Source organism: Trachinotus anak, unplaced genomic scaffold (assembly GCF_046630095.1).
Source record: "Trachinotus anak isolate AG129_WGS33_773 ecotype Australia unplaced genomic scaffold, CSIRO_AGI_Tana_v1 ptg000003l, whole genome shotgun sequence".
In the NCBI taxonomy this organism is placed as follows: domain Eukaryota; kingdom Metazoa; phylum Chordata; class Actinopteri; order Carangiformes; family Carangidae; genus Trachinotus; species Trachinotus anak.
The window spans coordinates 16,452,073-16,472,972 of NW_027273854.1; the positions used below are offsets into that span (position 1 = coordinate 16,452,073).

Sequence of the window (20,900 nt, forward strand, 5' to 3'; positions counted from 1 at the left end):
CATAACATCACATGCTCTCACTGCCTGATCTGTACTATGGCCTGCCTAAGTGGGTACACTGTGTTCATAAATGCAGCTATTACAGCTCTGGCCTATATGCTTGCTCTGCCGCTGCCCTGCCAGCTGAACCTACCAGAGAGCTGACTTAGTCGTCCTTGTTTTGTTTCCGGTGTTATTACCACAGATCCCGTCCCCTGCACAACCCCCTCCCTGTACCTCTTCATCATGTAGTTATATAAGAGTAACATGACTACATTTTTGCCAATATGATAATATACTGTATAAGATATATTATGCTTAAATCAGCCATGTTTCTTTTTTTTCTCTGTGTAGAAAATCTGTGATTTAATTTGGATTCACTGAAGCTATTGAATGCATTTTAAGTCACACATATGGCCGAGCTCTGCAACTCTCTTTGTCCATCCACCCATTCTGCTGTGTCCTACTGGCAGTTGTTGCCATAACCATTGCGCTTAATTGGAAGCTATCGGCCACCTTAAACAGTGATGGGCTTTAACAAATACACGTTGCATTACAGAAGGAGTGTCAAAGTTTTTTCAAAAGTCTTTCTTTTTTCTTTTTGATGAGGAAACAACCCATAATGGTAATGAATTATCCTGACTTTGTTGACACATGGCATGCTTGCAAATTAGCTTATTTATTTCATTTTAAATTTGCTCCAACATCTGCTACAGATACTCTGTGGTTACATCTGTAGAAAATCACCCTGGGTGATTGCGCAACATTTCAGAAAAAGTAATTCACAACTGCTGACAGATCAGTCAGCATCTGTTTTTTTTTTTTTTTTCAAATGAACCTTTTCTGTCTTGTGTGAAACTATTAGACAATAAAGAGGAAATTCCTTTCCATTTTTAAGACAGGAAAGAAATTCCACTTGGGGTGACATTGATTTGACAGATCGATGGTGACTAGTGAGGGCAACACAGGAGTTTGCACTTGGGACAAAAACAGATAACGTTTTTTCCGGCACTACAGAATTCCTTCAAAGTGACAGAGTTTCAGCTCTGAAGGTAACTGCAGAGTCACAGCCGCGTGTGTGGAGGGTTTTTATTTTTTATCACTTTCCATCAAGTTTTTGCCCAGGTTGTTGTTGAACTAAAGGGCGAGGGTATCTTCTCCTAATTAGCACACATCTAAAAGTTAAATGAGAGTCCCAGGTGGCGGAAAGTTGATGTGCAGTCTTGTGTGTGTGTGTGTGTGTGTGTGTGTGTGTGTGTGTGTGTGTGTGTGTGTGTGAACACTGTCTGAACTCTCCTGCTCTCAAATTCATACACACAGATGGTACAAGGCTTGCAGATGCAGTGCCGTCACAAACCCCTTCTCTAGAGACACAGAGAGGTAGAAGGAGAGAAGAAGCATATTTTCCAAGTCTTCTGATGTCATTTCTGAGTAGAACAACTTCAACTTAAAGGTTAAAAAGTCCCAGGGTGACATTTGTTCATTGGTGCATTCAAATAAATTTAGCAAGTGTGATGGAAAGAGAGGCAAATCATGTTTTCTTTGTTTTTAAGTCAAAGGAAACATAGTAGGAAGTCAAACAAAGTTTATCAATAATGTATATAAAATATATTAATTAATATAAAATTAAGATACAGGTTTACACGGTCAGTCTTTTTTTATGCAAGGAGCTGGTATGTTTAATATTCAGCCCACTCAGTATATGTTTAATGTGGACTGTATGAAATGTTCTGTTCCCTGCCGCTCCTCTCATCTTCTATAACACAGTTGTTGTGTTTTATTGTGTTTCTGCAGCAACACAACAGAGGCTGGTGGGACGTACATCAAGAAGTGCTGCAAAGGCTTCTGCATCGATATTCTGAAGAAAATTGCCAAATATGTAAAGTTCACCTATGACCTGTACCTGGTAACCAATGGCAAGCATGGCAAGAAGATTAACAATGTCTGGAATGGGATGGTGGGAGAGGTAAGATTAATGTGTGTGTGTGTGTGTGTGTGTTTGTGATTCAACTAACTAAACTAGTGTTCAGCAGTCAGAATCAGATGGCACCTAAATCTGTGTTCAGATATCAGTATATACATGATATACATATATACAACACAAAAGGTTATAATGGGTTATAATTCACACACAACTAATATGTAACCGATATGAGTTTCTTTTATGTTATGTATTAAAGAAGTGACAATGCTGAATGCTAAAATGATGTGTAAGAGCATTCTCTTGAAATGAGAAATACTGGCCAAGGATATTCCTGCTCTTTATGCCTCAAAAGAAGCTTTAAGTGTTGACTTTGCAAAACTTTCACAGGGAAGCTAATTTTCAGCTATGAGGCTTCTGCACCAACTGTAAATGCTCTGAAAGTAAACAAATCTTAGCTACTCCTGCAGAAAACTCCTTTGCAAAGCTTTAATTACCAGCTTCTACTTGAAGGTAAAGTCCCAGAGTTAATTTTAACACCATAAACTTTATAGCTGTCCATATTTTTTATGGCAGACTTTATTCACTTAGATGAAGTTCATCTGGCATTCATCTTATTTAGTGGTGACACCCGCTGGCATGTAGATTATATTGATGAAGAGTCAACCTGAGATTAAAAACCATAACGATTTGCAGTCAGTAAAAATCATATTCTGATGCGTGGGTTTGTTTTTTGCATGTATTTTTGTTTTAGTTTTTACTGTATTATCATGAAAGGTTAGTTTGCAGGAACTAAATGTAGTTAGTAGACTATTGAAGCAAATAGCTAAACAGCTAACTTGTCAGAATCCGTGTCAGTTTCGCTGCTTGTCTGCCTACTCTCTGTATCAAGTCACCAAAAAGTGAACTGGGATTTGAACAAACGCAGTAATGAGTGTAGTGTAGCTTCATCAGGCGGTTGCGTCTTTCAAAGTTATGTCGATTATGTTGATTGGTTGTTGCATTTGACTGCCACAGTGAATACCACTGTGACCAAACAATATAATGTTAATTTTCTTCTTCCCCTTCTTTTCTCGTTCCCTCCCCTTCCCACTCTGCCTCCTTAAACCGTTGCTTTTCTACCATTTCCTCCATGTTTTTACTTCTCCTTCTGCACATCTGTCTCTCTCCATTCTCCCTGCCCTCACTCCTCTCTCTTCCTTCATCCCTAATCACTCACCCTGCTCATCCATCCATCCATCCATCCATCCATCCATCCATCCATCCATCCATCCGTCCTGCCTCCCTTTATCCCCATGTTCATCCCTCTCCTCCGCCCCCAAAAGGTGGTCTATAAGAAAGCCGTCATGGCCGTCGGATCTCTGACGATCAATGAGGAGCGTTCTGAGGTCATCGATTTCTCCGTCCCGTTCGTGGAAACCGGGATCAGCGTCATGGTCTCCCGTAGCAACGGAACCGTATCCCCGTCAGCCTTCCTCGGTAACTGTCACTGAAAAACCGGTGCTGGGTTGTTGGACTCAGGGGAGAGGGAGAGGAAGATCTGTCTTATTTGCTTTTTCAGTTTGTGTGAGTGCAGAAGGGTATTTGTTTTGGGTGTGTGTGTTCCCTAAGATACAGAGATGACAACACAATTCAGTTCCGTTGCACAGCTGTCAATACTTGCTCTTCTATCAGAGGGATTTAGCTCAACTCCTGTTTCCTGCCACAATGACTCTCACTTACCTGAGAGGGACTTAAACGTAGGATGTTAACCTGAGTGACCATGGATATTCCTGTTATGGATGCTTGATGCGTAGCGTCCTGCACTCCCATATAAGGAACCACTGACGGCTGCATAAAAGTGCAGAGAGAAACACACACACACACACACACACACACACAGGGACACACACACGCAGGTACACATACTGACATGTATGCAGCATGCAGTTAGTGCTGTGAAAGTGGCAATTATAAGGGCTTAGCAGGAAAACCCCATAATGGCTGCTTGCCAGCACACACACACTCTCTCACACACACACACACACATACTTGGACACACACAGCGCGCAGCCGTGTCCCGGCAGTGCTCTCCCATACATTAGAGCAGGGTTTAATCTCTGCAGTAGGGTTGTGAGCTCAGAGGGAGGACAGGAGTGCTGACACCAGGGCTTCCTATACTGTACACCTCCTCACACTGTCAAATAGGAGGTGTGCCTGTGTATATGCAAGTTTGTGTCTGTGTGTGTGTGTGTGTGTGTGTAGGGGCTCTGTGAACATGCAGGAGTCAGCTTGTTATCCATGCAGTTCTTTCCCCAGTGTGGGTGTGTGTGTCTATACGTGATTGATTTATTCATTCAGTTCATGGAAAGACAGTAAGGGAGTGAGCACAAACCAGGAAAAAAGTGATCTGTGAGATGTGAAAATCTAGCCCAACATGTGCTAATACTTAATCTCTTTCCTCTTATTTCTCTTTCTCTCTCTCTCTCTCTCTCTCTCTATCAGAGCCATTCAGTGCATCAGTGTGGGTGATGATGTTTGTGATGCTCCTACTGGTGACTGCAATGGCTGTTTTCATGTTTGAGTACATCAGTCCTCTGGGCTTTAACAGAAACCTGGCACAGGGAAAAGGTGAGAATCAACCTTAACGACACACGCACTGTACAGAAAACAGTCTATATTCAAGATATTAAAATCTTCTTTTCCAGATTTTGTATTCTTTTTTTTATGTTATCTTGTCGTTCTCTAATTGTCCTCTAAACCATCTGGCATTCTCCCCCCTGTCCTCTCTCTCAGACCCCCACGGCCCTTCCTTCACCATGGGCAAGGCCGTGTGGCTGCTTTGGGGTCTGGTCTTCAACAACTCTGTGCCAGTGCAAAATCCAAAGGGAACCACCAGTAAGTTCATAGTGTCTGTGTGGGCCTTCTTCGCTGTCATCTTCCTGGCCTCCTACACTGCCAACCTGGCCGCCTTCATGATCCAGGAGGAGTTTGTCGACCAAGTCACCGGGCTTTCTGACAACAAGGTAATGGATAACAAATAGGAGAGGTGGTTTGCTGACTTCAGTGGCTGGATGGTGGTTTGTTCGTTAGCAGAGGATTTAGAAAGGGCATTTAGGAAGGGACAAAAAAGACAATTTACACACCTTGGAAGGTTTGTGTTTGCATTTTGGTTGCAGCCCTTGAGTTTAGTCTCAAATTCATTCCAATTACCTCCCAGGCTTTTCTCATTTTTAAAGCTCTGGTAACCCTGTGGTGGTTTGGTGGATTAATCCATCAATCTTTCTGTAGCCCTCAAAGGCTTAAACTAAAGTTTAACAGTCTTAAATGTAACTTTTTATTGTTTTGCAATACATTTTCCTCAAAAGTAACAATGTGGAACCTAAGACAACTAGCTTTTTAGTGGCCATTTCAGAAAACAAGTGCCTATAATTACAGTCTCACAGGTAACATCAGACATATGTCTGTCTTATTTCAGATACTTCTGTTCTGTCCACTTCCATGTAGTACACTGTCTACACTAGAAGTTCCCAACCTTTTCCAACTCATGGCCCACTTTGAAAATCTCAAAAATGTTGGTGACCCACATCCGACCCCATGAAAATACAGAGGCCAAATGATGAATTAAATTAACATTAATTATTAAATTATTATGATAACAGTGAAATATTAAGGCTGAACTGAAAGCAGGAGAAACATGTAGGAAGCTCAAGTTTCCTTTTTTGTTTGACAGGAGGAGAGATCACCTGTCGGTTTACCATTTGTCTCTCGACTCTCTTTCCTTTTAATTCTTCCTGTCACTAACCAACTATCTATTTTGATACCTCAGTTTTTGCCAGAATTTCATCTGTTAGTGCACACTCAGACTGAGATAGCAAAGAAGTATATGGTGTGGTCCACCCTGCAGCAATGTAAAAGTTCCTATCATTGGCCTATAACAGTGATACGACTGTTGTTGGCCCACTCGCAGTACTTTTGCAGCTCACCAGTTGGCCACAGCCCATTGGTCTACACTATTTACTTACCTGTGCAGTGAGTTTCGATTGGGTAGTGTCAAGTTGAACACAGTCATTTTGGACTTACAGGAAATGACAATCGCCGCGATTAACTTGCTAGCTAATGTACAAAAGTACCAAAAAATCATTACAGACTGCTAAATTAATAAACATGCTGATGGTTTCTATCCACCAACAGTGTAGTGATATTTAGTGAAAAAAAACACTGCATGGACATATTAAACTAAAATTTGTATGGTGCACTGTTCACCGTTGCAAGCATTGCAACAGCTGCAGCTTCCTCACACCGGCAGTTTGAAAATAAGTTGGTGGTAAAGAAAAGTGTAGAAAATCCACTAATAACCATTAACATGAGAAATTCCTTTTCCACACATACCCATGCAGGTGTTTAAACAGTTTCTGGTCTTAAATGCTTGCAAAATGTAAGTCTCTTTGCCTTATTTCATAGCTTGTCTAAGCTGTCTAATAGAAATAGTGTTCTAGTGCTTCAGTGTGTGAATTTTAGTTTCTAAAAGATTTACATCACTGCGCTGTTTTGTCACAAATGATTGTGAATTATTACACGTGTACAACTGTGATAATAGGCACTGAAATAAAATAATGTATACACAAGAAAGGACAGATAAGAAAAGTAATATAGAACAGTAGAAAAAGAGGTCACGAGGGAGGAGGGAGACAGGCCAAAACATTAAAGGAAAAAGTCAAGCCAAATGTAAAGAAACAAAAAAGAAAACCAAGACTAAAGGGTAAAGAGTTTCTCGAGGAGAGAAGAACAGATGTATTGGGGTGACGCTACCAAGGAGAGAGCATTTGAGAATGATGTAGAGGGTTTTGACAACATACAGACGGAGAGGAGGGGGGGGGGGGGGGGGGGTACAGCAACTGGCAGGAGGGTGACTGAGGAATAGCAAGAGGCCAAGACGCACAAGATGTTACAAGACAACAAGCGGACAGATATGGGCCAGGTTGACGGCTGAGGTAGGGAGAAAGGAGCAGCATGAGGAGGGAGAAAGCAAAAGAGATACGGAAAGACAGAGAGGGTCAGGGAAGAAAGGAACCAGACAAAAAGGGTAAATGGCCATTCAGACAGATATGCTGAGCGAGGCTGGACGCCGTGACAACTGTGACCAGCAAAATGATGAAGAAAATTCCCCACTGAGATCCCTGAAAGTGAACACTCCTTAAAACTGCTTTAACTTGACCACTAGGGGGCTGAAACGGTGCACAACAAACCCACAACAAAGATGCCTCAGACTGTATCAGCTTATCAAGTTGTTTAAGCTAACATGTTAGCAAACAGGTGCACGCTTACACATCTTGCAGACACAGAGCAACATGGTCATCACACAGTATTTTTAGTTTTAGCCCCGGGCTGGTCACACATCACTTGAGAACAATATTGCAGTGACTTGAGCAAGTCATTTTGTTCTGTTTCCATATAGTGTACAGCCTGTGTGCAGCGTGTGACTTTGGTCCCACTTACAGAAACACTAATTGGATTGGTTGTTTCTCCAACCGTGGAAAATATTACATTACATTACACTCAGCAGATGATTTTTATTTTTTTTTCTAAAGCAAGCCTGTACATACATTGGAAGAAAAGTGGGGTTTGTTGTTTTGGTCAAGAAAAAACTTTCACACATGGATTGGTGGGGCTCACAGAAAATCTCTACGCAAATGCAAATACATTGCATCACTGACGTACCGGTGCAGAGCTTTCTGTGAAGAGGTACAATAAAAGAAATGGCCGGACAAAATGTGGTTCTCTTAAAATGATCCGCCAACTGCACTAGCTACACCAACAAAAGGGAGAAAAGTGCAGTCAGTTAAGAGGTGTGTGGTGTTTCAGCCGAACAACCAACACACATTTCTCTTTACAAACCTGCCTTATCTGCCTCTGCTTGTTGAAGAGGACATGCTGTTCTCAACAGTTGATAGAGGAGCATGTGTTTGGTGCGCAGAATGTAAGAATTTAAATTAAGTGCTGTGCTGGGGTTGGAGTGGTTTGTCGCAGTGACATAAATACAGCAGTAAATAGGTTTTGGAGCTTCCCACTTGGATCAGTCTGGAAATCTGCAACACGAATCCCAGATAGAAAGAAACCCCCTGAGTTGTGTTGGTCTGGTGACATAAATACAGCAGGTTTGTCCGAGTTTCAATGATTTAGATACATCATCATAAAAGCGTCTTGTTTTTTATTCCTAAAAATGTGTTAGGATTCATCCTGGAAAAAAAAATAGACCAAATGTCAAATTACTGCTGGAACTACTCGTGAAATTCTTTAAGCTGCTTGTTTAGGTAAGGTGAGAGAGTTGCAGATTTTACAGGCAATGACAATATATTAATATAAAGACTAACTATATTCTTAAAGAGGAAACATCTCACAGCTTCCAGTCAGTGCTTTTTACTGGCTAATTTCAAATACACCAGTATCACCTTGTTATATGACTTTAACCATTGGTATCTTTAATTTCTAGTGCCTGTCTGTAAAGTGCTCAAAGATGCAATGTTACCACAACATTTGGAACATTAGGATTGCTTTTAAGAAGATCAGCTATTAATCTGTTTTCAAATTCAGAGCATGGCTTCAAGGTTTCTGTAGCTACAAAGAAAAATCCAATTTAAACAGCAGAGAGTTAAGGGAAAAAGACTACAAGCTCATCGACAAGTCAACACTTTGCATTGACATGACAAAACAGCTTAACGCCAAAATAATAATGAAGAAAATCACACATAAGGTCCAGAGAAGCTCTGCCTCAAGAGAGATACAACACGCACACACGCAACATAGACAAAGACACAGTTAGACACATATACAGAAGGGAGTCCTTTGCTTATATAACAGCAGAACTTGCATAATAAGGAGATAGAGCGGGGTGCAAGAGAGGAGCAGAACGAAGGAGCAACAAAAGAGATACGGGACAAAACCGGAGAGGAGGGTAGATGGACAAAAAGGAGGCTGGATGAGTTGACATTATAGCAATGTGATCCCACTTGGGGTTGCATGACAACCTCAGAGGTTTGGGAGATTTCTCAGACTGATATATTGGCATCTATGGTGTATATGTCCACTGTATGTTTCTGTATATTCCATTTGAACCCCCCCTCTAAGCTCTCGGCAGAAAAAAATGGATCTCTTGGTGGAAAAATTGGGAATTAATTTACATCATTTGTGAACAAAATCTCAATTTCTACTCCATAGTTTTGTGAGAGTGCAGTGTTGTCAGTCATGACCACGTAGCAGGGCGGTGAGTACTCTTATCTCCACCTGTCCCTCTTCGGCTTCTGCTCTTTCATTTTCTCATCATCTCCGCATCAAGCTTTCATTAGCAGCATCTGGTGCAGTTCTCAAAAGCCCTTCACTGGTAATTATCCAGCAAGAGACGAGCGCTTCCCCAGTCTGCATTTCCCCAGCTGGCCTGGCGATTCCAACCAGCGACGCCCCCTCGCTTTTCACATGTGGCCCATTCTGACCTTAAAGCTACTGCTCCACCGTAAGAGAGCCACAGAGGGAAGGAAAGATGAGGGAGGAGAGGGAAACAATAGGAATGACTGTGTGGGGAGAGAGTGTCTCCGGAGGGCTATCGCTTGTGATGCTGACACACACACTGCGTGACATCACCACCAACACATGCACATGCACAGTAGAGTCTGACTTATCAACGCGTGCCCTCACCCTGACCTGATTACACAATACAGATGCACATGTGTGGAGACAGATACGGTACGCATGAATATCTGTAAATATTTACATATGTATTATGGAGATACATTTGTGATGTAAATAGTTCACATAAACAGTTGAAACTCATGTAAATACGCATTTAATTTTTTTTACAGATTTTTAGCAGACAACAAACATAACACCAATGCTAATGATATGCAGATAAAATCCTTCACACGCTGCCTATGCATTGAGTCACTACTGTTTTGTATGAATATGCGAAAGCAAAGCAAAACAGACATGTATTTGAAAATGGCATCAAATATTACTTTACAGAACTGTTTTAAATACATGTAGTAAAACCACTCCTCAGTGCCGCACAACATACTCACACACTCACACACACTTTGTGGTTGGAGTGGAGCTCATAATACACACTTCTAATTGATAGGGTTCGCCTGTTTCTGGCACTCAGGGCAGATTGTTACTGCAGTGCTTGAGGGTAGGTTGTTACCGCAGCGACAAGCACACTACTACAAAACCCTTGACCTGTACACTGACTAGATTATACCTGAGAGAGAAGCAGATGGGGGAGGAGGGAGACAGAGAGAAATGAAAGGAGAATTTCAAAAAGGAGAGGTAAATCAGTTAGAGGAAGGGAGGGAGAGAAAGAAAAAGCCTAAATAACAAATAAATCAGATAAATGTAATAAGTAGATAATAGAAATGGGAAAGAGCGACCTAAAAAGAGAAGGAAAGTAGGTGAATGGAGAGAGCAGAAGAAAGGTGGAAGAGTGGACTTTGAATATGATTACCCACTCTGTTACACACTGACAAGAAACAACCGAAAATGTGCTGAGATTAGTTTGCAGTGCAGATTGTATAGGGGGGGGGTTTAAATGTGTGAATTTTTCCATCCCATGTTGTACTACGACCCATAGTACAACGCAGCTTTTACAGAGATTACAGATTGCATTTCTATCCAGTGAAAAACGTATGTAATTACACTGGTAATCAATAGTCCCGTGTTGTAATCTACACACGAACAGAGGAGAATGTAGTGTTTAAGTGATGACATTAAAAAAAAAGTCCATTTGTGATGTGTGACCAAATATAAGAAACTCATTTGCAACTCATACTGCATTTGTGGGACATGCTCAGAGAGGAAGACATGTCAGGAACTAATAGTTTAGATGCTACTTGATGTACACCCAGTGAGAGAAAGATGCAGCACAACAATAATCACACTTATTTTGACATCAGAACGGATTTTTTAAATAAAGCAGAATTCCATAATGAAATACAGCAACTCCAGACACTGAGAAAATATATTTATTTCCATTTCACATGTTGCCTTTCAAGTCTGTCATGACATAACCACCATGGTTGTACGCAACAGCATATACAGCGCATAAGAGGTTCGTGTGTGCTGAATTCAAATTCAACTTGTGACTATTTAATTGTGGCTTATCTGTAAACCCTTATAGCCCATTTTAAGACTAATCTGATGTTGGTCAAATGAAGCAGGACTGGGAAAGCCAGGGAAAACCACAATGAAAGTAATTAAGAGTTGAGCCACCTGTTGGAGAAAGGCATCTCCAACAGGTGGCTCAAAAGCTAGCAGTAGATCACCCCCTGTTTTAGAGATGCTCACCCAGAGGTTCTGAGAATACAGTCTGTACAAACCATAGTTCAAACTTAAAGCAACACAACTTCACGCAGTAAATCTGCTCCAAATGCAACTAAATCAAATACACAGACATACCCACCCCTCTTCAGCACCAACCCAGTATTACTCAGTTGTCAGTCAGATGTTACGCTGTCAAGTTTACATCAGATATGCCATAGGGCGACATGCAGTGATAGGAACTCTACTGGACAACAGAACAGATATAAACCCAACTTTTCCAATAAACAGGAAATGGATGGAAATGGATTAAGTGAGTTAAACTGTGGGCTTCAATTTGAGCCCTGTTTTTTTTTTTTAGCCCATGTTTGTTTACATTTTGGAAAATTAAGTGTACTCAATTAGCTATTTTAAGTTTCTGTTTGTACCAATGGATGTGCTGACAACTATCACTGGATTACTTACTAAGGAGCTTCTTTTTTCTCTGATTTCTAAGTAGATTTTAAAAGATTAACACTGATGTGAGTTTCAGATGTTTTTGATACAAAATGTGAGTTGGATGATGATATTTGATGACTAGCTAAACTAACTTCATCTGATTTGTTTTTGAGATCAGTTTGAGTGTTTGATACAATATGTGAATAAATTTAACCAGTAATATAAGACACGTGGAGCTCTCAGCTACTTTCATTTTGTCACAGTAGCTCTCCTGGTTTAGACAATCACCAGAAAGTCCTTCACATCTCTGTAACTCTGTGGTACTGTGGTTCAACCGACACATGTAGTGCTTGCTTACGCAGACCCACACAAACACCTGCGGAATTCATGCTGTCTCTCAGTGCTTCTGTCTGTGTTTATGTTTAATCTTTGCTTTTCCCTCTGTGTTTCCTCTCTCTTTCTTTTCCTCTGCCACAGTTTCAGAACCCGTATGCATACTCGCCTCCGTTCCGCTTTGGGACGGTTCCAAACGGATCTACAGAGAGGAACATCAGGAAGAACTACCCTGCCATGCACCAGTACATGGTGAAATATCATCAAACTGGTGTTCAGGACGCACTTGTCAGCCTCAAAACAGGGTGAGGAAACACTGTGTGTGCATTTTGTGAGTAAGCACACTCCTTTACTGATCCATGATCAATGCTATTTGACTAGTGCAAAATATTATTTTGTGTATGTGTGCATGTGTGTGTCTACCTACACATAAATGTGTGTGTAATTGCATGTCTGTGAGTGTACTTGGTGTCACATGTGTGTGTGACAGCTCCTCTGAGATTGGGGATGAATGGGCTTCCTCATTGGGAACAGTAGGAGCTATTTTTAGTACTGGTCTCTATAATGGGACTGGTGGTGATAGTGGTGGTGGTGTGTAAGTGTGTGTAAGAGAGGGAAGGGGGGAGGGTTATCACATAGCTAACTAAGGACAGATTGAAAGAGAGGGTTGGATGGAGAGAAAAGTAGAGCTAAAGATGGTAATAAAAAAGGGAGGTAGAAGGGGAGAATCACATCACACCTTCACATGGGAAAAAGAGGAAAAGGGGTGGGGAAGGAGGCCAAGGGCATTGATTGGAGGAAACGATGGAAGGGTGGAGGGCAGGAGGAAGGGACCAAGAGACCAGAGAAGAAGAGAGTGGTAATGGGGGGGGGGGGGGGGGGGGGGGGGGGTTGACAGGAAAGGAAGGGGGGCGGGCATCAAGGAATGGAGAGGGAAGGGAAAGGGAAAAAATGGTAAAGGTAAAGGACAAAAGGTTGATGAGATGATATGACAAGAAGTGATTGCCGATTGGTTAATGGCTATGGGGTGGGATCCAATCAGTGTTCTCAGCTCAAAGGACAGGCTGCTCTACGAGGGGGGGGGGGGTAAAAAATAACACACAACAAATAGGACATAAATTATGATCCCTGATTTTTCTGCAGTTATGTCTTCCAGCTCATTCTCTCTCATCCATAAGTCATAAATAAACTCGATATAAACACAAGAAAGGCTTAAACCACTCCAGCGTCTATAATACTCTCTGCCTTTGCTGTTGCATTAACATATAGCACATGCTTAAACATGCATGCATACACACACACACACACACACACACACACACACACACACATACACACATATCTCAGTAAAGCAATACTGCATGCACACAAGCAACATACTTCAAAATAAAAGCACATGCTCTTGTATATGTGTGAACAAACAGCCACCGTCCTCCAGGTGTGTGCAGTCAGTAATACCCTCAGTGATAATTCTATTCTGTGGTATTAGTAGATGAGCAACAGCGCAGCGTTCAGCTGTTTGAGGCTCGATGGCTGGATTAGCTCTCATCACACATAATGCTGACAGGCTTTACACGCAGAATCTGTTACAGCCACAAGAACCAAAACTATGCACAGGGGAGTTGAATTGATTTGATTACATTTCAAGACCTGAATTACTCACAGTCGCAGCAAGGTTTATATTTTAGTAAACCTTTAGTAAAATGAATGATAACACAGTGTAACGACATGAAACGCTTGCATTTCTATCTGGTGCAAATATACTGCACAATGCCAACAAGCTGTAAGTGACCAAACTGATGCAAGGACTGTGAAAAAACCACAGCCCCTTCATTCATTTTCAATGAGACCACTGTGTTAGCACAGTGGAGACCCCAAAAAACAAACAGCTCTGGCAAAAAAAGTTGCCTTTGCTTCAACATGCTCGATTTACCAGTCAAATGCGTGCTGTGAACTATCTACTGTGAATTATATGGCACTCCACAAATTAAAAAGTTCAACATGCAAATGTAAATACATGGAGCAGAGGATTTGTTGCTGCTGTGGTAACTTTGCAGAGCTGTAAAATCCTGCCTCAAGCCAAAGAGTCTTGGCATCTCATGAGCCTTCAACCTGAACTGTTTGCATTTCATTTTCTGTCTGGTAACACGTAGCCACACCAACGCAGCCCCCTGAGTTTTTATGACGCAGTACTCTTGTCAGTCTGAAGACAGCCTTGCATGTTTTAGCTGAAACTTTTTTTTTTTTTTTTTTTTGGTGTGCTTGGGGTTTGAAGTCGTGATTTTGGAACATTTTTACACATTAACTCCTCAAAAAGTTTCTATGTGGGAAATATGTTGTAGAGTAAATTACTGAATTAGTGACATCATTTTGGATTAGGATTTACAATGTAGTTCTGTTCCAATGTTCTATTTGGGTCTAGATGCTTTTTGTGCTGTTGTTAAGCTGACAGGTACTGTACTGTACTGAAGAGTTGCCCTTTAGTGGTGTGAAATAAGATTCAGAGTCACACTAAATGGCCATTCTTCTGTGTTAAAGACGTCATTCAAAGGTGCAGAAGAAAAGTGGCGAGAAAATCTGTGTTGCTACTTTTTCTTCACCCAAATAAAGGTGTGACACATCGGCGATAGCCGAATCCCTCTTCAAGCCTTTAGAGCCACAGTATGTCTGGCTAGTGTCCGCAAACATGCACGCACAAATCCATGCTCACAGACATGCACCAGTGCGCAGCCACATCTGCACAATCACACACATACTAAACCATACACACACACACACGGACGCACACATGCCTTGTTCCCCGCATGTTTGGACACACAGCCTGCGTGTGGATGGAGCCAGTGCTGGGTTAAGCTAATTACACAGCTAAACTATCGGCTGTGAGCCTCCGTTAGAGGGCTGGATCTGACATTCAGTAAATGCCAGCCAGTCACTGCACTATTAGCAGGGCTCTCCATGCGTATGTATGCCTGTGTGTGTGTGTGTGTGTGTGTGTGTGTGTGTGTGTGTGTGTGTGTGTGTGTGTGTGTGAGTGTGCGGGCTCTGAGACAGTCAGAGAGCAGCAGTTAGTGACAGCATCAGTTACATCGAAAATGTCAGTCTGAGTCTGGGATCTTTTACGTTCCACTTTGCGACCTGCTAGTGTGTGTGTGTGTGTGTGTGTGTGTGTGTGTGTGTGTGTGTGTGTGTATGTGTGTGGTGCATGTGTGTGTGGACAGGGGCAGAATGAGAGAGAGAGAGAGAGACAGTGTAAATGTTTGTGTCTGTTTGTGTGTTTGTTTAGGTCGTCCGTGTGCCTCCAAGGTCCTATCATCAGTGAAGCGTGCTGTATTGAACCGCAGCCACTCCCCACTGTGTCCTCTGTGTGTTTGGTTATGCTTGGATTGCAGTCCTATTGGAGATGATTTAAGACTTTAGAATTGATCCGCAAACAACACATTCTGAAAAAATAAGCCCCTCTTCTGCTGTCTGTCTCCTCCTGTGCACTTCTCACTCAGTCTCTTTTAAAAAAAAAAAAAGTGAAACCCCTGATGCTTTGTCTTCATCCCCTCCCTCTGTCTGTTTTCCTCTGTCTCTCTCCTCCGTTCTTTTTTTCTCTTTATTTGCAGTAAACTGGACGCCTTCATCTATGATGCTGCAGTGTTGAACTACATGGCTGGCAGAGATGAAGGATGTAAGCTGGTGACCATTGGCAGCGGGTAACTACAGCTTTAATTCCTTAAAAATACACTGTCAGTGTGGATTGTCTGCACGCCATGATGTGATCCTGACATTCTTTGGTCCAAACCACTATGTAAGTTGTGTAAAGGTTTTTTTTTTTTACGTTTGTTTCAGGTTCCACTGCACAGATGTAAATTCAGGCCACATAACTTTTTTATTGGATAGTGTTTGTGCCATTACACATAGAAAGTCTAAAGCAGAATTTTCAACATTCATATTTTCTTTCTTGCTGACAGTTTTTGCTCAGGAAATCACTGGTCCTGAACAGAAACGGTCAGACACATAATCCCCTGTTTGTTGTTCTTACATGTTGTTTTTGTTTGGCATAAAGCAATGAGATTCAACGTGCCGATGAATGAGCTTTAGAGGTGCAAACTCTTTCCCCATTTCCAGCGTTTATGCTCATATTTAACCTACAGTCATGAGAGTGGCAAATCGGATAGCCTGCAGCAGTCACCCTACAGTAAAAGTGACACACTTGGAATTTAGATATACAATGATGTATCTGTATGGGTTCTTTACAGAAGGGCTGCTTGTCGCTGGGCTCAACTAAGAATAAATGTTCAGTTTCAGGGATTTTGTCTGAATATCTTTCACCCATATTTCTAGTTTATGGCAATTGTGTGCATCATTATGCATGAGGTATCTCCTTAAAGATATGCTTAATCACAGTGACACCATCTGCAGAAATACAGTGTAAAATGTGTGTTTTGTGTGTGTGTGTGTGTGTTTGGACGTGCTTGTGTTCAGGTACATCTTTGCTACCACTGGTTACGGCATTGCTCTGCAGAAAGGCTCCTACTGGAAACGACAGGTCGATCTGGCCATCCTGGCCATTATCGGAGATGGTGAGAAACACACTCACACAGCAGTCGCGTACACAAATTCCAAGTGCATGAAGCTATCCACGGATGCAAAACGTTACATTATTCCTTGGCAGCATTGTAAATTCATGCACAGGTACTTGCACTCTCTCACACACACATGCACATCTCTACCGCCTCGTCTGCTGACAGCACAAAGGGAAAGCAGTGAAGTATAAATAGTCCTTTGATGTTATTCTGGACACAAAAGGCTGCTCTAAACAGAGGGCAAAGTGTGTAAGTTATTCTAATGTATTCCTCTCTGCAGCGCCAGATTTGTGTGTCTGTTTGTGTGTGTGTGCACATTACTCTATCTGAATCACCACATTCCTTTATTACAGTAGCTTCAGAAGTTCTTACATAAACAATTTCCCACTGCAAAACAGAGAGGAAAGCGAGACAGCTCGAGCTTTTAGTGACAGATTCATTTACATTTTACATCGAAAGCATTTTGCTGATGCAAGTGTTCACAGCCACTCGCATTAAGTGCACTGAAGTTGATTAAATGAACATTGGTGTCACAATAATCCTCTCTAACCAAATCTTATCAGGGCTGCAGAGCATGCAGGCCACACTCCATCATATTTCATGGCTGGATAATTTTTGACAAAAATCAGACTCAGTGTTTTTGTTTGGCTTTGTCTTCTTCTCCTGATTATTAATCCCAACCAATCTTTCCATACTTGTAGCTGCAGAGTCATTCAATGTAAATATCCAACGAGGATGCCTAAACTCTGTATTATCTTTCCAACATGCTAATAACTCTAGAATTGCTGTATTTCCTATTTGTCTAAAAGATACATTTCATTCAAAAGAAAAGATGAGAGAGACAGGAAGGGAGGAAGAGATAAAAGAACTGTAAAGAGAGTGTGTAACAGACGTAGATGGGGAAAAAAAATCAGTGAGGGAGAAAAACAGAGATGGTGCGAGTGTGTGGTGGCCAGAGTCAGGATGAAGAGAGGACGAGACAGGGAGCACAGGATGAGAGGAACACGAAGAAAGAGTGTGTGTCAGGTAGAGAGGGAGAGGGAGAGGGATGGGGAGTGAGAGGAGGGCAGGTTCCTTGATAGATGACAGTGACTTGGTGTCTTGGCAGATGCTACTTTTTCAGATAGACACGATGTGGGTGGAGAGCATATGGCTTCCCGCAGACAGAGAGGAGACAGGGAGAAGATGTGGCTTCTTCAGGGAAGAGTTGAGGAAAGTGAAGAACAAAGAGACGAACAGACAGACGGAGACAAAACAGGCTGTCTGGAAACACTTGGGCTGGCACACACATGGCTGAACCAGCTGTAGGTCACATTTTGACGGTTAAAGTTCCTCCCCAGACATGTTTTAAACTATGTAAAAATACTCTATTGTGATTAATATTTTGTTTAACATAGTTTTCCCACATAAAAAGCAATAAACAGAAAAAACTGAAAAAGGGCTGTAAGTGCATCTTAGCTTTCTTACCTTGAGAAATTCTGGTTCAGGCCTCAAGCCCCACCCACCATTGCTTGTGCTAGGGTGACAAGTGAAAGAGCAGAGCATATCAAGATGGTTAGAGGAAACATCAGAGAGACTCAGTCTCATGTTTGAGCCTCAGTCAGACCCAGACTCAGATGAGGAGTTTGTTTATGTTGTTTGTTAGCTTGTTAGTTTGTAACTGACAGTGGCTGACACAGCTTGAGTGGTTGTGCTAATGCAAACTCTCTGTACTGACAAGCTAGGTTTCAGGTTTCTTTTGCAGACCCCTGGCACAAGTTGACGGGATTGGTTCCTAACGTTTGTGACGAATGAACCCTGACTGTCTGAACCAGTTTTTATGAGACTGTCCTTGGTTTACTGCAGTTCCGAGGTGGGAATACGCAGTCATACGTTGACTGCTTATTTCACTTATGATATGTCTTGCATGATATAAAATACAACATGTGGACATGTTAACAAGGTTTAAAACTTGATTTTTCTAAGAGGGAGGGAAGTAAATGTTGGCAAAATATACAAATAATGACAATACTTTGCTGTCATATCCTGTTGTCCTACCAGTACCCCTTTGGCAATAGTATGGAAATGTTCAAAATTTGTATTCTTCTCACTTTTAAATCCTAGTTTCAGAGAGCACTGTCCTGATCAAATGTATTCATCTTGGTGCAAAATCATACATTTGGACAGAGTGGCAAGACTGTAATCTGTCAGAAGTAAATATGATCCAGTCAGGGTCAGGAGGAGGCGTCATTTCAAAGTGCAGATAAGCATTCTCAAGAAACTTGCATTAAGTGAGTGTCCTGAACTAGACTCGATTTTGTGTTTGTGGTTCATAATAATGTAATGGAGAAGACAGAAGGTCAAAGCTTTAAAGAAAATGTTTTTTTTTTCTTTTTTTTCATAGGTGCCTCAACTAAAACATTTTTAAAAGCCTTGAAAGTGTGGATGAAACTTGTAGAGACTTGTGTTCCTGTGTTCCAGCTGACTGGTCACCAGACTATTGCCTGAGCCGCCTGGCTGCTGAAAGGAGAACAAAATTTGAATTTCAGCAATACTTCCCCCCCAGAGTCAGAGCAACAGTGCAGACAGGAGCAGCTCCCCAAAGCTTTTCCCTTGAATGCACTCGATTTATAAAAAAAAAAAAAAAGAGGGGGAGAAAGAGAGCAAGACAAAACGACCTGTTGATAACAAAAAATCTAATTTATCTTAATTCTCTTCTGCAGTCAATTCCAAGCATGTCATAATGTCATGTTAAACAAAGATGGACCACGGCTGCATCTATTAGTGTCTTTGCAAATCTAACAGGACACAAATTCTCCTCAATTGTCCCAAAGGGTTAATGATGTCTCAGTGAGTTTGCAGCCTCAAGACATCTAGCTGAACCCCACCACGATATTTGTCTTTCCCCACTAGCAGCCTTAGTTATCCAGCCCTGAATGACACAGATTGGATTAGCCACGCGCCAAATGTCACAGAGGAAGCCAGAGAAGGAGGGGGAACAGAGGGAAGGGAACACAGAGTGAGGAATGAGAAAAGATAAGGTCTTTGTTGGTTTCTACCTTTCTTTCATTAACACTAAAGAAACGATCTCTCTGCCCTATCAGGCAACATAGAAGGGACTGGAAGCCCGGTTGCTTAGTGATGCCCAAAGACGTTTATTTTAAACCACAGTCCACGTAAAATCAGCTAATTAAAGAAATATATCAGCATTCAACCTCCTGACAGCTGACCTTTTTTCATAAACAGAGATTATCTGCCCAAGAGCTTTAGAGCAACACTGGCCGTTAACGTGAAACTGCTTTATTCAGTGTTTTACCAGTTTTAATCACCTGGTCTGTGGGAAAAGTGCGTTGAACTTTTCTTACAGCCTCGAAAGTGTGTGACCACCGACGACTTAAGCTGACTTTGTTGTGAAGCAGCTCAGATACTGTTTCACTGGGGTCTGCTCCGGCAAGCCATGTCTTCTTTTCTCCATCAGTCGGGTAAGGACTGGTTTGTGTAGGAGGTGTATGTTTGCGTGTGCAGACATGTTCTACAAGCATTCTTTAGCCTGTTGTGTGGTTTGGGAGAACAAAAACCTGCTACAGCTTTACGTAGAATTACATTTTTAATGAAAGCAAGGCACAGCTGGACATTGTATGCGCTAGTGGAAAACCCTGGGACAAACATTTATATTATGTCTAAGCTTAAAATGCACTAGTTTCAAACCCCGAAGAGCCACTCAGTAAAGAATTTGAGTCTCTCCCTCTCTCTCTCTCTCTGCTCTTTTGTTTTTCAGGTGAAATGGAGGAACTAGAAGCCCAGTGGTTGACAGGAATTTGCCACAATGAGAAGAACGAGGTGATGTCCAGTCAACTGGATGTGGACAACATGGCTGGGGTCTTCTATATGTTGGCCACAGCCATGGGGCTCTCCCTAATCACCTTCGTCTCTGAGCATCTCTTCTACTGGCGGCTCAGATACTGTTTTACTGGGGTCTGCTCTGGCAAGCCAGGTCTTCTTTTCTCCATCAGTCGGGTAAGGACTGGTTTGTGTAGGAGGTGTATGTTTGTGTGTGCAAACATGTTCTACAAGCATTGTTTAGCCTGTTGTGTGATTTGGGAGAACAAATACCTACTACAGCTTTACATAGAATTACGGTTTTAATGAAAACAAGACACACCTTGGAAGAACAGTCTGGAATTTGGCCCAATAGTCAACTCACAGAAACGCCATTGAGTGTGTATATATGTGAGTATGTGGCTGTGTGAATATCTGGGCCTGGGGTGGTCTGACTGGGTTAACAGTGCTCTTGTTCAAGACCAAAAGGTGCAACGAAGCACTGCAACTATACTGGGGGCTAATGCTGCATTATTGGGGTCAGACAGGCCTGTCTCAGTTCTATTTTCTATCAG

At 41.9% G+C, this 20,900-nt stretch overlaps 1 protein-coding gene across 3 annotated transcripts in view; it reads left to right on the top strand.

Annotated features, from left to right (window-relative positions):
* The window catches only part of grin2aa (glutamate receptor, ionotropic, N-methyl D-aspartate 2A, a), a 138,132-nt gene that overhangs the window by 109,596 nt on the left and 7,636 nt on the right, over positions 1-20,900 (top strand). For all 3 annotated transcript variants that reach the window (XM_071474137.1, XM_071474136.1, XM_071474135.1), the window contains 8 exons: positions 1,774-1,945; positions 3,226-3,379; positions 4,385-4,510; positions 4,676-4,905; positions 12,101-12,261; positions 15,565-15,654; positions 16,427-16,524; positions 20,285-20,523. In XM_071474137.1, coding sequence (XP_071330238.1) covers positions 1,774-1,945; positions 3,226-3,379; positions 4,385-4,510; positions 4,676-4,905; positions 12,101-12,261; positions 15,565-15,654; positions 16,427-16,524; positions 20,285-20,523 — 1,270 coding nt within the window. The remainder of the gene's footprint in view (positions 1-1,773; positions 1,946-3,225; positions 3,380-4,384; positions 4,511-4,675; positions 4,906-12,100; positions 12,262-15,564; positions 15,655-16,426; positions 16,525-20,284; positions 20,524-20,900) is intronic.